Source organism: Scyliorhinus canicula, chromosome 3, assembly GCF_902713615.1.
Source record: "Scyliorhinus canicula chromosome 3, sScyCan1.1, whole genome shotgun sequence".
In the NCBI taxonomy this organism is placed as follows: Eukaryota; Metazoa; Chordata; class Chondrichthyes; order Carcharhiniformes; family Scyliorhinidae; genus Scyliorhinus; species Scyliorhinus canicula.
The window spans coordinates 91,351,997-91,368,732 of NC_052148.1; the positions used below are offsets into that span (position 1 = coordinate 91,351,997).

The 16,736-nt window shown below is 44.0% G+C and overlaps 1 protein-coding gene across 1 annotated transcript in view; it reads left to right on the forward strand.

The window, feature by feature from the left end:
* itga2.2 (integrin, alpha 2 (CD49B, alpha 2 subunit of VLA-2 receptor), tandem duplicate 2) overlaps positions 1-16,736 on the forward strand; it is a 222,315-nt gene that overhangs the window by 163,173 nt on the left and 42,406 nt on the right. The window contains 7 exon segments of the mRNA XM_038790878.1: positions 1,402-1,545; positions 2,543-2,746; positions 3,462-3,592; positions 9,548-9,711; positions 12,669-12,820; positions 14,582-14,692; positions 14,779-14,864. Of these exon segments, the coding sequence (XP_038646806.1) occupies positions 1,402-1,545; positions 2,543-2,746; positions 3,462-3,592; positions 9,548-9,711; positions 12,669-12,820; positions 14,582-14,692; positions 14,779-14,864 (992 nt within the window).

A 16,736-nucleotide genomic window follows, 5' to 3' on the forward strand; every position in this document is an offset into this window, starting at 1 on the left:
ACATCCCGATGGCAGAGAATCCAGCCCCTGGTCTGTTTGACCGTTGCTAGGCTGCATCCATTTTCTTTCCCCCAGGTCATTCCGTGCAGAGTCCAGACACAGAACTTCCTTCTGGCTGTGCTGTTTGCTTGAAGAAAACAAGAAAAAATGAGATGTTGGCTGACACCCTGTGTGTTTCCATCATTTTCTATTTTTACATCGCAATTAGAGCCCTGAGGAGAAGAAATTAAATAACAATTCCTTTTTTGCCTCCATGCCTTCAACTGCCATTGGGTCAGGTGGAAGATCCAGTCAATGGGGATCCTTGACAAGTAAGAGTATCAATGTTTGACTGCTGCCCACTGAGTTGCCAAACAAGCAGATTCATAGAACATAGAACATACAGTGCAGAAGGAGGCCATTCAGCCCATCGAGTCTGCACCAACCCATTTAAGCCCTCACTTCCACCCTACCCCCGTAACCCAATAACCCCTCCTAACCTTTTTTGGCCACTAAGGGCAATTTATCATGGCCAAACCACCTAACCTGCATGTTTTTGGACTGTGGGAGGAAACCGGAGCACCCGGAGGAAATCCACGCAGACACGGGGAGAACGTGCAAACTCCACACAGACAGTGACCCAGTGGGGAATCGAACCTGGGACCCTGGCGCTGTGAAGCCACAGTGCTATCCACTTGTGCAACCGTGATTCAGAACAATATAAGCCAAGAAATCTATCCCTCTCCCCCCCAGTTAATTACAATACAGTGGGAAATGGTCTCCTCTGTAACAGACGGGATGCCTCTTTACTCACTGCCCTCCTACTCCCCACCCCACCGCACCTCATTACAATTCAGGCAGGAAATACTCTCTCTCACATTCTTGTAGTATATGCATTGGGCCTGCTGCTATTATCATGAAAACACCCCAGGAAGTGTCAGTCATAAATAGGAGTCCAAAACATTGTATGGTTTCAAGAAACAGTTAGATATAACACTTCGGGCGAAGGGGGTCAAAGGATATGGGGTAAAGCGAGATTAGGCTATTGAGTTGGATGATCAGCCATGATCATAATTTATGATGGAGCAAGCTTGAGGGGCTGAATGGCCTCCTCCTGCTCCTATTTTTCTATGTTTCATTGTGGACTAAAGGAAGTGTGACAAATGCACAACAGTAACCTAGTAGGTTTTAATTAAAATATTTAGTGGGAGAGATTTGTTTGCATAGCACTATTGCTAGCGATGGAGACGTGCCTTGATTCAGCAAGGCCAGTTAGCGCCACTCTTCAATTATATTAAGAAGCAATCCCTGCCCCTGGGTCAGTGCATATTTGGCAGTGCTATACCAATAAACCTCTCTCCTATAATCTCGGTGCATATAATTGGTACTTTAAAATGAATGACTACCCTGTTATCGTTTCAGCTTGGCTCCTATTTTGGCAGTGTCTTGTGCTCTATAGATGTTAACCGAGATTCACTAACGGACGTACTATTGGTTGGATCACCTATGTTTATGGGTCAGAACAAAAATGAGGAAGGAAGAGTTTATGTATTCTCTGTCAATAAGGTAAAAAGATGTTTCTACACAACTTAATATCAACTTGACAAGTTGAGCAGAAACCTCTTCGTGGAAAAATGTTTTGTGCCAACAAGATCCTTTAATTTAAGTTATATTAATAAAACATAAAATAAAATTACTGAAATCAGAAATACTACCCCAACCTTTACGCAAATGTTCCATACATACTTGCATGCCTAAAGCACAGTGGAAAAATATTACTTGATAACGTCAGAGAATCTCGTCTACTTAGTGTGTAAATTGACTGCTACCCTTTCCACAAACACTCAAACCCTCCACAACGACAATCAGTGGCAACCGTGTGTACCATCTACACTGCAGGAACTCACTACAGTTTCCTAGACAGCACCTTCCAAATCCATGACCACTACCATCTAGAAGGACAAGAGCAGCAAATACCTGGGAACCCCACCACTTGGAGGTTTCCCTCCAAGTCACCACGACCCTGACTTAGAAATATATCGCCGCTCCTTCACTTGAAACAAATCAGTCGCTGAGTCAACGCCCTGGAACTCCCTGCCTAACAGCACTGTGGGTATACCTACACCTCAAGGACAGCAGCAGTTCAAGAAAGCAACTCACCACCACCTTCTGAAAGGCAACTAGGGATGAGCTATAAACACTGGCCTAACCAGCAATGCCCACAGACCATAAATGAACTTCAAAAATGTACAGCAGTTCAATATATGTTATTTAAAAACTTGAGTACTGGAAGTAGTATTATCCAAGAGTATTTAATTAGCCCACTGTTGTATAACCCACAGCATATTAACAGAATAAATGGCATTAATTCAAACTGAAATGTAAAATCTGAATAATCCATTTATAAAGTACTGAAAACCCAGTTGGTGCAGTTTACGTTAGCTGAAGCAATGAAATGGCATATATGCCAGACAAATGTTATGCAACTAACATTATCCTTCAAATGTGTTTGTGCGGTGCATCAGCATCAATACAGTCTAACAGTAATAATTGTGTAATGTAGCAGGGGAGCCTGGAAGAGCAAGGCATCTTCGAAGGTCCCGTTAATGGTAACACCCGGTTTGGAGCTGCTATTGCTGCTATCTCTGACATCAATCTAGATGGCTACAATGATGTTGCAGTTGGAGCCCCTGTAGAAGACGAACAACATGGAGTTGTATACATTTATAATGGATATCAAACAACAATCCAACCAAAACCTACACAGGTAAGAGCTTCCCACCAATTCTAAAAGGGTTCATTGAACCCCTATATGCAGGAGTCCATTCGGCCCTTTGAATCTGCACCAACCTTCCGAAAGTTCACGCCACGTAAGCCATCTCCCCCACCCCATTTCCAAAACCTAGCCTGCACACATCTTTGCACACTTAGGGGCAATTTAGAATGGCCAATCCGCCTAACCTGCACATCTTTGGAATGTGGGAGGAACCGCAGTACCCAGAGGAAACCCACACAACACGGGGAGAAAGTGCAAACTCCACACAGTCACCCAAGGTTGAAATTGAACCTGGACCCCTGGTGCTGTTAGGCAGCAGTGCTAACAACTGTGCCACCGAGTTGCAGATTAAACACTTAAACCTAGATCTTGGCAGCAAAATTTGGCACTGTAGCACTCTGGAACCTGTACAATGGAAGCTGGAGAGGTTGAAATTGGCAGGTGCACTGCTTCAGCCACTTCCATCGTGCACCATGCTGGTGAAAGCACAAGCTGGTTGGACAGATTGTGGGGTCAAACAGCTTCTATGGTTGATTTTCTGAGTGCTCTGTCAAGTTGGATCATGTGGATCCAGTTAACATCCTCTCTTAGTTATAACAAGTTGCTCCCACTCTCCATCCAATTTACAAGTGTCGTGCTTTTGACCTACTTTTAATCTTGTAAGAATAGAATAAGTTTTCTAAGCATACTTTGATCTACTTTCCAGAAAATACAAGCCTCAAAAATCAACGCACAATTGCAATATTTTGGACTGTCCATTGATGGGCAGAAGGACTTAAATGGTGACACGATCACAGATCTATCAATTGGATCCATTGGGAATGTTGTGCAACTCTGGTAGGAGCGTTGATGATTATTTTCAATTTCTATTATGTTGCTCATAGAGCTCCCATGGGTAGTCAAGGACTGGGAGTATTGTTTCTGATGTTGTACAGCCTGCTGCAGCCGAAGTGCAAAAGTGGTATTTACTGTACTAAATGATTTAAAAGTGGCAATTATATAAATTGGGCATATTCTCTCTTCACAGACCCCACAATTCATCAAATCCCTTCAACCTTCCCTATGTTCTAGGTATTATTTAAACATACATTCTAAAAGAGTTCCTTTGAGACATTAACTATTTAGGCCAGGCATTGTCAAACTCGGGGGCGCGACCCGCGGGTAGGTGTCGGGAGGATCGCGGGGCAATCCTTCGCAGCGCTCCCGATTGCGCAAATCTGCACGCAACAGCCGCAGCAGCCGGCTGTTAATAACACCGGCTGCAAGCAGCCTTCAATATGGCCGCGAACGTATAAAACAAATGCGGCCGCACTGCGCATGCGTGCCAGATCATCGGCTGCAGCTTTTTGTTTTACAAGTTCGGGGTGGTTTTATTCATTTTGTTTCTTTATTTTATTCTTTTTTTTTTACAAGTTCGGGGAGGGTTTTATTTGACAAAATTATTTGGGGAAAAAATGCTGCATACTTTCCAACACCAGAAGGCTTCACCTTCATCCAACAGGTTCCATTGGAGGAGCATGTAGGAGGGCCAAAGGGACCCAAAACCATTTCCTCCATTTTTGTCAGCAGCAAACAAGATAGGAGAAAATGGTGGGTCGCTCAGGTCGGCCGGCGTGGGTTGCGAAGGTCGGCCGGGTTGGGTCCCGAAGATTGGCCGGTTGGTAAAAATGGGTCCCCGGAAAAAAAGTTTGAAGAACACTGATTTAGGCAATAGGGAATAGTTTGGTGAAGTGACTTGTGAAATATTTAGTAAGTTATAGATGTCTATTAAAGATAGGGTGGGACTTGGTTAGCATACTACAGCTCTTGATTTCTGGTTCAGTCTTGGGCTGGGGCGGAGGTTGACACGCAATCTCTGTTCTCGCTCCATAACATTAGCTTCCCTCTGGACAGTAGTCAGTTGCTGTGCAGCTTACTCAGTGAAAGATTCTGCTCAGTAACTCATTCCAAGCCTCAATCTACAGTGTGATCAAGGATATTGTGTTCTGATTGGCCTAAGTGAGGTGAGGCTAATTCTTAATTGGCTTAAGGGGTGTGTGTGATCAATCTGTGATTGGTCTAAGTGGGCATAATCCATTTCTAATTGGTTTCTCAAGGGTGATGTCACGTATTTATATAATTTCCCAGAGTCCATTGACTGTCCCTCTAAAGTAGCAATTACTTGTGGGACCATGGCTCTCATTAAAGTTTGTTTCTGTTACTTCTTACTCTGATAGAATAATGTTTTGATATCCCCTGTGGCCATTTGTTAAGAATGGAGGAAATATGCTGTCCTGCCCCCATGATTGATATCTTGAGCTCATCGTCTGAAAATCTCATTCAATTGGTATCAAACCAAGATCCTTACCAGTGACTCTATGTTTCGGACCGGTTATTTGAAGGCTGCTGTTACTTATCCCTGCTCACTTGGAATGAGTTACATAACTTTGAAACAAAAGATAAAATGATAAAATTGCAGATAACCTTAAATGAAATATAGCATTATGTATAGAATATGTGAGAATAGTTTCCATGTCTGCTTTTGAGATAAGACAGGATGCAATATGAGGAACATGAATTCATTGGATGTCTAATTGAACTGTAGGATTTAATTAAACAGGCACTTGTTTTTGCTGACACAATTGCTTTTTGTTTTTGTTGTATCTGTCAGTGCTTGGTTTAAGTCCATTAAACTGACAGAATAGTTTCCCAAACTTACAAAGTTACAAAAATTACACAAAGTTGTGGACAGGATTCTCAGTTCCGGAATCTAAATGCTCCCACCAGTGGGAAAACCAGAGTGATTCCTGCTGGTGATGGGAGCAATAGTGATTCAGTGGCACCTGGAATGTCTTTTTGCAAAAATTGCCTTTTCTGTGCCATTCAATGGTCCACCGAGGTCTGTGCTGGCACTGAGAGGGGCAAGATCTAGTCTCCGGACAGGTCCTGCATCTCTGAGATCAGAGCATCGTTTTTAAAGGACGCATTGATCTCAAATAGCTGCTGCAGCACCCTCTGCCTCTCCCCACCCCAGATTGCTGGCAAGGCCCTGCCACGTTCAGAGTACCCCCTTCAGGCCCCACCCCTTGGCAATGGCAACCTAGCACACTACAGTCTGGAGGCTGGCAACTTGGTTAGTACCTTCCCAACAATTGCCTCCTCCTGGGAGGTGGGGGTCAGGGGGAGGGTCTTAGGTTGGGGGGGGCGGGGTTGGGTCTTCCCTGCGATATGTCTCCTTTAGCTGCACTCCCCATCTGCAGCCTTTAAACCTATTAAACAATAAGTCAGTATGTAATAGTTAATGTTTTCCAATAATATGGGCAGCACGGTGGTGCAATGGTTAGCACTGCTGCCTACACCGCTGAGACCTGAGTTCGATCCTGGCCCCAGATCACTGTCTATGTGGAGTTTGCACATTCTCCCCGTGTCTGTGTGGCTTTCACCTCCACAACCGAAATATGTGCAGGTTAGGTGGATTGGCCACACTAAATTGCTCCTTAATTGGAAAAAAAATAATTTGGTACTCTGAAATTTTTTAAAAAGTTTTCCAATAATAAAGAGTAATTAGGCACATTTGCAACCCTATACCACTTAGACAGTCATCCATTATCCCATACACACACGTCCCCTAAAAATAAAGTGAAAATTTTCTCATCTGCACCCCTGAACCCTTTAAAACATTTGTCAGTATGCCAAGTTTAAAGGTCTGTGAGATGAAGGTGGAAATTATGCCTTTAAAGTGGTGGAAACCTTAAGTGGTTTTCACACAGTCCATTTGATTGATTTTTTGAAGTATTGAAGGCACCGTGTATGGCTAGGAGTCTGAATACTTTGAACTGGATTGTTTACAGTGAAATTCACACTCCATTGCCTGCTAAAAACACCATGATTGACAGCTCACTGGAACTTCAGAGCAATGAATCAGATTGTTTATTGTTATGACTCTGCAGGGATTAATCAAGTTAGAGTCGCAGATGTTTCTCTTACCACAATTGCTTTTGATGAGTCTGCCTCTGTTCTGGCGTGCTTCATAGAAAGTGAAAGGGCAGCCCCCACACTTCTTTCCTGTGTGGAGGTAGCCAGGTGACGGATGTCGGCTCTATCAGGCCCCGTCCCACTAGAGTGATGCCGTAAACCCGGCCCACTCATATTTCTTTCTCAGAGACGCTCAAAATCTAGGGGAGAATACTGCTCCACACAAATGGAGAGCTACATGCTAGTTTTCAGTCTGAGCCTAACACTTTGAAAAATATGGTAAGATTGCCCCATAGTGTAAAATAAAGTGATTTCCCATAAATATCATGTGGTGGATTCCCCATTATTCTCTGCCAGTATTGGTATTCCCGATCAGGCAGAGAATGGAGCATCGAGAGAAAAATTGTGCTAAACCCGTTGTGATGCTCCAATTCTCCGCTGGCGCCCTTCGCATGCTACCTGCCCCGCAACGATGGGAGAATGCCAATTTGCATATATTTCCATTTGATGAATGGTCTGGAAGCCTGGTTCACAACCCCACCGCGTTATTCAACGAAACCCACAGTGGGAAATCCTCTAGGCGAGCTTTGGTGCAAATTCGCCCAAGAATGAAAGCGTGAGCCTGATGCATTGGACCCTGAGGTGGGTCAAGGGGGTCAGTGCAAAACTGAGGTGCCCTCCAAAGTCCCTTCGAAGGCCACCCTCCCCTGTCATCCCCCAGCTGATGTAGGGCATTCCCCCCACCATAGGAATAACTGGTCACCCCCTCACAGCACGCATGCATGAGGGTGACCCAACAACCCCTGCCATCAGAGACCCCCTCATAAGAGACCACTGTCTGAGAGCTGAAGAATAGTCCAGGCAGTGAAGTGAAAAATCACTGCATTCTCAGTGGCCCTTCCCTAAAATCTGCTGCCTCAGGCAAACGTGTTTAAAGCATCAGCTGTTACAACTGTCAGAGGCTTCCTGAAAGCAAAGTACACTTCAAAGGGCTTCAATTCCCTTGATAGCCTTTGAAAATCTTCCATTCAATTTCACACAGCAATACATTGCATTAGCCAGTCATTGACAGTTATATTGGTCCAGACACAGCTACTTCAGTGAGGGGGGGGGTTTATTTATCTTTCCCCACACGCTTTAATGTATTTCAATTACTCTGCTTTGATGCTAATTATTGCTATGATTGACAGCTCCTCGCCACATCAAAAGGCGCTCTCTGCTGAGAAAAAGAGGAAGTGAAAGCATTTAGCTTCCTTTGATGTGGTGAGGCTCTCTCCTCAAAGGGCATTAGGGTTTTCAACTTGGGCATGACTCCGGCAGGCTGTGCCCATTCATGCTGGTTGTGCTCGAGATTGTCCTGCACTTAGACAGATTGAGAGAGTGGAGACGGGAGTCCTGCCAGGTCAGATATTAATTAAGTCTGGCATGCATGGGAGGTGATTAGAGGGCAGCACGGTAGCATTGTGGATAGCACAATTGCTTCACAACTCCAGGGTCCCAGGTTCGATTCCGGCTTGGGTCACTGTCTGTGTGCAGTCTGCACATCCTCCCCGTTTGTGCGTGGGTTTCCTCCGGGTGCTCCGGTTTCCTCCCACAGTCCAAAGAAGTGCAGGTTAGGTGGATTGGCAATGATAAATTGCCCTTAGTGTCCAAAATTTCCCTGTTGGGTGGGGTTACTGGGTTATGGGGATAGGATGGAGGTGTTGATCTTGGGTAGGGTGCTCTTTCCAAGAGCCGGTGCAGACTCGATGGGCCGGATGGCCTCCTTCTGCACTGCAAATTCTATGATAAATTCTATGATTGTCTTCTGGGGGCCCATGAGAAGTGGGGGGGTGGGCGGGTGGGTCGGAGGATGGAATGACATGTGCTGTTAAATGAATGCCATTGGAGACATGAGGAAGCAGACATACCCGGTCTGCACGAAGAAGGTAATTCATCTTGTTTCGGCACTGTTACCCCATCCTCTTTATGGAGCGATCTAACACTCACTATCATTACCGCAGCCTCCAAGGCAGGAGATGATTGGTGACCTTGCTTGCTGGACATGTGGCCGATCGCGGGTACAGAATGTCGCACCTCTGCTCGAAACCTACCCGAAGCTTGGTGAGGGATCCTTCTGTGAAATGTGGAGCTGTCTTCCTGACAGCCAGTCCCCTGATTGGACTTGGAACAAGTGCTTGGGAGTACTGGGGCAGCAATCCACTGATTACAGAGATTATGTTTTTCCTGGGCAAGTGAATCAGAGTCAAGCCACCACAAACACAGTGTGAAACACATGGACACTTTTTTTTGTTAAAGAGACTGAATATATGGTGGGTTTTCTCGCTATCAATGCCAACGGCGGGACTGACACTTTGAACAAAAATTGGAAAACTCTGACCAAAGGGTACAAGTTTAAAGTGGGTGCAGGAACAGAGACACCTGGGTGTATGTGCACATAAATGACAGGATAGATTGAGAAAGTGGTTAACAAAGCATACAGCTTTGTTTTATCAATAAGGGCAAAGAGTAAATGAAGCCTACCACCTCCCTTTAAGACACCTAGAAATGATTAATAATTCTGACCTTATCAATGTTGTCCATAACCAGAACACAAATTTGCACATAGTTAAAGGACAAAATATCATTCTCTTTCTGCCATCATGTATTGCTGTTGCTTGTGAGTATTTTGCTGATTAGATTTAATGTTTTGGTAGCTGGACTATTAATTCAGCTTCTGAGAAAACTCATCCCCGATGTAGATTAAACTTTCTTCATGCTGCAATTGTACTAATTTAATTTGAGCTTCATTATCATTTAAATATCAATAAATACAATGTATAACAACATTTTTTTCAGGTCACGAAGCATTGCAAATGTGAGTCTTACAGTGATATTTGAACCAACCAAACTGTCCATTGTGGAGAAAACCTGTCAGCTCAATGGAATCATGCTAACTTGTGGTAAAGTCAGTATATGTTTCCAAGCTACAATTAAACCTGAAAAACGTGGATCAGCAATCAGTAAGGATCATTGCATTTTATTTTTCTTTAAATAGCTAAAATATTACATGCTGTGTGGATATCAGTTATTTGACTTTATATTACTAACAGGCAAAATCAGGATGACTCTGAAATTCTATTTGGATTATCACCATTCATATCATACCTCCAGATGGCTTTCTGCCGTTTTTTCAGTGTTGTTCCAGTCTCCTACCAGAGCTGTGACAGGGGCCTGGGACAACCCAAATAGAATTTCTAGGGTCTGTGCATGCCTTGATTTTTTGTTTTATTCTTTCATGTATACAACTTTGAGTTCAGCAACAACTAACTATGGGCAGCCCGGTAGCACAAGTGGTTAATACTATGGCTTCACAGCACCAGGGTACCAGATTTGATTCCCCCTGGGTGACTGTCTGTGTGGAGTCTGCACTTTTTCCCCTTGTCTATGTGGGTTTCCTCCGGGTGCTCCAGTTTCCTCCCACAGTCCAAAGACGTGCAGGTTAGGTGCATTGGCCATGTTAAATTGCCCTTAGTGTCCAAAAAGGTGAGGAGGGGTTATGGGGATAGGGTGAAAGTGAGGGCTTAAGTGGGTCGGTGCAGACTCGATGGGCCGAACGGCCTCCTTCTGCAATTTATGTTCTATGTTCTATATATGCACTATTAAAGGCTTAGGATGGTTTCTATGCCAGCCTTTTGCCAATTTACCTTTTTTCTCCTAGTGCCATTCTGTTCCTTGTTTCTTGTTTTCATATTTTGTTTTCAAACAGTGCTGACCTTTATTCTGCTGTTAGCACCTACTCTGGACCAATGCTTTGTTCTTTTACTACTGCCATTCCCACTCTCTCTTTGCTTTTTGTTCCACAACCTCTTTGTAATTAATCTCTAACTCATCCTTGGCCTTCTCCATGAGACCATGAGATGTAGGCCATTCAGGCCATTGAGTTTGCTGTGCCATTCAATGAGATCATGACTGATTTGATATTGTTCTGACACCCTGGTTGAGTGCATGGTCAATTCCAACCCTACAGATCCCGGAATCCCAACGTAAGTGAGTTAACCAATAATTTGTATATTTTCCTGAGATTTTTGACCCTTGACTGCCCCAATGACTTACAGGCACCAGATTGATAAGTGAAACACAAAATAATTTTTTATTTACAGCAAGAGAAGAGTTAAACATGTAATGTCAATATTGGAACAACGGTCTACTAATTTAATGATTCCCCTAACACTGTCCCACCCTCCACCCACACACACGCCAGACACATGGTGGGGGCTAGGGTAGGGCCAAATAAGGGGGATTAAACTGGGTGTGATAGATTTGAGAATCGTCCCTGCTGAGGTTTGAAGTCTTCGTTGGCGTAATCTCTTCAGAATGCAAGATGTTGAAAACTATTGATTGGTTTTGGATCTTTTATTATCTGCCATCAATTAGAACTCTCAAGCTTTAAGGCTTACTCTGGGAAATTACCTTCACTTTTAGCAATTAAGATTCCCCGCTCAGGTCAATTCAATCCTGACTGGTCTCCACCAGATTAACCCTCGGCCTCACTGAGGTAAAATAGGCATTCCCACATGAGAGGGTTCTTTAAACCACTGGTCTTGCCTGCAGCTGTGGCAGGACTGAACCTCCTTGAGTGTTTTTTGGCCGTGTGCCGTTTGCTGGCAGTGGGATTCTATCTTCCCACTACTTGTCAATGGGATTTCCCATTGTAACCACCCCAAGCCACCACAAAGCCCCCTGGCAGGAGTGCACTCCCGACGGGAAAAGTGAATTGCAACAGCCAGAGATTTCCAGCCCTTATCTTATTATGTATCCTTTTGTGTGGTACCTTATCAAACACATTTTGGAAATCTAAGTATATTACATCTACTGGTTTCCCTTTATCTAATGAGATCTCGCGAGGCATTCCAAGCATCGCAAATCTCACGAGAAGCCTCTCACAAGGTTTTAACAGCCTCGTCACGTCACCGAGTTATTTTACCTTAATTCTCCTTTCTAGCTATCTAGTGACACAAACACTCCTTCCAGATGAAACTGATTTAATTGTCAAGATGGTGATCTGCCCTAGGGCAGGTCCTCTGCTCTTTATTCCATGGCTTGTGGTCCTGTACTTTCCTTTTCCAGTGCTTATAAGAGCATGCAATTTGCTTTTTCAGTGAGCAATATAACTGGGAAAAAGAATCCATGAGGTGGTTTCCAGTTTTCTTCCTTTATAGGGAAGACAAGTCCTCTTCTTGCCTTTATGAAGCCGTTTTCCTTCAGGTTTCTAGTTTCTTTGCTGGTTCCACCTTTGGCCTTGGCTTGCAACCCTGAACATGGAACCCTAGCTTTGACTTTGCACTTCTTTTAATTTGGTAATTTTGTATACTGTATTTGCTGCTCACAAAGCAGCCTCTACTACACTAGGGAGACAAAACACACATTTCAAGACCACTTTGCCGAACACCGCCGTTGAGTCCACAGGCATAATCCTGCGCTTCTGACAGCTTGTCACATTAATGCTTGCGCTAACTCCCACTCACCTCACTTGCTTTTCACTCTATCATACACCTTCCATTTTGTTCTTTCTTCCCCACGCCCCCTTTCTTCCCCACGCACTTGCTTAAAACCTGTTACATCTCTCATATTTTACTCAGCTTCTATTCCCATCGCTGAGTAACCTGCAGAGTATTTCCATCTTTTTCTGTTTTTATTACATATTTTTACTACTCAATTTAATAAAATTAGCTGTACCATTGGATGAAGCAGCGCTAGCCAATCAAAGTTTTAGTTCTCTATCACACAATACAGCCATATTAATTGATCGTGTTTACTCTTTTTCAATCAATTAAGGTAACTTCAATTCATGAAATATCTATGGCGGGTATCAATTCGGAATGAACTATAAGTGTTACTCTCATTGGATTACATTGTATTAGGCTATTTATGTCATGGAGAAATGTCTTTTGAAAATATCTATTTTCCAACTCTACAGACATTAAGTACAAAGCAACATTCGATGTGAGTCTCAAGTCATCTCATGCTACTTCACGAGCATTGTTTCAAATAAACAATACGCGAGAAATACAAAATGACATTACAGTTGATAACACACAAAAATGTGACGAATTTGACTTTTATGTCAATGTAAGTATGATGCTAAATTATTTGTTATAAATTAGAGAATATTTCACACTCATTTACTATAACTGGCTTGATACCTTTTTCTTTCGAAATGTTTTTATTCTAACTTTTAACCATTTTATACAAAGCAGACAATAACAACAACCAAACCGTAAGATCGCCCCTTCCCCTTACAACACTACAACCTCACCATTGAACCCCAAACCCCCCACACCCACCCTAATCTTCCCACTTCCGAACAGCTAACAGTGACCAACTCTTTAAAGTATATTGTAAACGGCCACCATCTACAGTCAAACCCCTTCACCGACCCTCGCAATGTAAACCTGACCTTCTCGAGGTGTAAACACGCCATCAAATCACCCAGCCACGCCGAGGCACTTGGCATATAGTTGACCTCTAACCCAAGAGGAATTGCTTGCTTGCAAAAAGCGAGGCAAGAGTCAGGATGTCTGTCCCCATCCGGAGCCCCGGCACTTCCAAAACCCCAAATTTGCCACCAGTGGGCAAGGCTCCAACCAAATTCCCAGGATTGCTGAAGTAGTATCAAAAAAGGACTTCCAGAAGCCCAAAAGCTTTGAGCACTACCAGAACATGTAAACGTGGTGTGCCGGGCCCCTCGAACATCATCACATCTATCCTCCACCCCACTGTTGCTTCATAGCTCCAGGGTCCCAGGTTTGATTCCCGGCTTGCGTCACTGTCTGTCCGGAGTCTGCACGTTTTCCCCACGTCTTCGTGGGTTTCCTCCGGGTGCTCCGGTTTCATCCCACAGATCCCGAAAGACGTGCTTGTTAGATGAATTGGACATTCGGAATTCACCTTCTGTGTACCCAAATAGGCGCCGTAGTGTGACGACTCGGGGATTTTCACAGTAACTTAATTGCAGTGTTAATGTAAGCCTACTTGTGACACTAATAAAGATTATTATTATTATCGAAAAACCAACTCAATCTAGCCTTCTTTAGGTGTGCTCAAAGCACTACCTTTAGCTGGATGAGACTCAGCCTTGCACAGGATGAGGTCGCATTCACCCTTCTCGCTACAAACCTCCTCCTCCAAGATCGACACCAGCTCCTCTGCCAACTTTGCCTTCACATCCTCAACCGAGCATGTGTCCTCCCGCACCATTCGCTGGCATATGCCCAACATACTGGCCACCTCCGACCCTCCACAGGATAAAATCCACTCGAGCAAGGTAGAAGGCTGCTTCATCGAGAAGGCTGGAAGTGCCTTTTGACCAGCTATGCACCTGGAGATACCTGAATCCATAACATCTGTAATCCCATATTTCCCTTTTAGTTTCCCTAGGCTAGCAAACTGGCTGTCTAAAAACAAATCTCCCACCAAAGCGCTGCAAGATCCCCATAATATTTCCCACTGATGTCTCTGAATCCCTAACATATAACATATCATGACAAAAGTTATCAATCTTGGAAAACACATTCTTCACTGAGGAAAAGAATGAAAACTTTCTCCCTCAGTGCCTGAACCATCAAGGGTCTGCCACCCCTCCCCATTTCTTCCATAAAGCCAATTAATGCCTTTGCAATCCCTGCCCGAAACCAGTGACCTTGGGGATTGATAGCTTATATGAAGTTTAAATAAGTGCAAAGTATCTTAAAACAACTTTAAAGCAAGCCTATATTTTATGAACAATTTCAATTCTTTTTCAATAGAGCATGTATGTTTCTTAATTTCATATGTTCCATATGGGTCTCGATGTTGGTGTTCTAATGAGAGTTGTGATTCTTTCCTAACCAGGAAAAAACAGATATTGTTAGCCCACTTAGTCTACGTTTAGACTTTGCTCCAAAAGATACTGAAGATGGTCCTTGTCTCGATAGCCACACAGCAAGATCCAGGGAGTATTTTGTAAGTCCAAGGATATACCACAGATGGGTTTTATTTAATGCTGAATTTTTTGTGTGCAATTTGATTTTCCATTCAAACTCTTTCAGATTCCATTCTCCAAAGACTGTGGTGATGATGAAGAATGCATAACAGATCTTGTTATTAAAGTTCATTCAAATATTCCAAGCAACAGGTGGGAAAATCTTAACTATTTTTAATTGGTTGAATATACTAATTTGGTTCATGTAATAGAACGATTATTGAGGAATAAAATATCCTGGATGGGATTCTCCGTTCCTGAGTCCAAGTGTTGATGCCAATGATGCAAGATTCGTGGAGTTCCACGACAGCAAACCGGTACTGCAACTGGGCCAATTCAGCTACTGTTAAGGGGCTAGCATCGGCAACACGTGGAACACAATCGATTCCAATGAGAAACGGTGCGGGATTCATTGGTTTCGCGATTGAAACTCAGGAGGCTGACAAGCCTCAGCCACATATACATAGAACATAGAACATAGAATAGTACAGCACAGAACAGGCCCTTCGGCCCTCGATGTTGTGCCGAGCAATGATCACCCTACTCAAACCCACGTATCCACCCTATACCCGTAACCAAACAACCACCCCCTTAACCTTACTTTTAAGGACACTACGGGCAATTTAGCACGGCCAATCCACCTAACCCGCACATCTTTGGATTGTGGGAGGAAACCGGAGCGCCCGGAGGAAACCCACGCACACACGGGGAGGACGTGCAGACTCCGCACAGACAGTGACCCAGCCGGGAACCGAACCTGGGACCCTGGAGCTGTGAAGCATTTATGCTAACCACCATGCTACCGTGCTCTCCCTAAATGTTGGGGAACGCAGGATTACTGAGAGAGATCAATATTAGTAAATAAATGGTGTTGGGGAAATTGATGGGATTGAAGGCTAATAAATCTCCAGGGCCTCAAAATCTGCATCCCAAAGTACTTAAGGATGTGGCTCCAGAAATAGTGGATGCATTGGTGTCATCTTCCAGGAGCCTATGGACTTTGGAACAGTTCCTGCAGATTGGAGGGTGGATTATGTAATTCCAGTATTTAAAAAGGAATCTAGAGGGAAAACAGGGAATCATCGACCAGCAAGCCCGACATCGGCAGTGAGGAAATATCAAGAATCAACCATCAAAGATTTTACAGCAAAGCACTTAGAAACCAGTGGCAGGATCAGTCAACATGGATTCATGAAAGGGAAATCATGCTTGACAAATCTACTGGAATTCTTCGAGGGTGCAACTGGTAGAGTTGACGAGGGAGAGCCAGTGGACGTGGCACACGTGGACCTTCAGATGGCCCTTGACCAAAGTCTCGCATAAGATACCATTGTGCAAAATTAAAGCACATGGGATTAGGGGAAATTAAAGCACATGGGATTAGGGGAAATTAAAGCACATGGGATTAGGGGCAGCACATTGAGATGGACTGAAAACTGGCCGGCAGGCAGGAAACAGAGAGCAGGAACCAATGGTATCCTTCAAATTGGCAGGCAGCGACCAGTGGGGCACTGCAGGGATCCCCCCTGGAAGCCCAGTATTCACAAGATATATTGATGATTTAAAAAAAAAAAATTTTAAGTACCCAATTCCTATTTTCCAATTAAGGGGCAATTTAGCGTGGCCAATTCACTTACCCTGCACATTTTTGGGTTGTGAGGGTGAGACCCCTGGAGACAGGGGGAGAACTTGTCTCCACACAGTGACCCGGGACAGGTTTGAACACTGGTCCTCAGCACCGTGAGGCAGCTGTGATAAACACTGCGCCACCCTATATATTAATGATTTAGATGAGGGCACAAAATGCAACATCCCCAAATTTGAAGATGACACAAAGCTGGGTGGAGGGTGAGCTGAGAGGAGGATGCAAAGATGCCTCAGCGTGACCTGGACAAGTTGAGCGAGTGGGCAAATGAATGGCAGATGCAGTACAACTTGTAGAAATGCAAGGTTATCCACTTTGGGATCAAAAATGAGAAGGTAGACTATTAGCTGAATGGCCATAGACTAGGAGAGGGGACCATT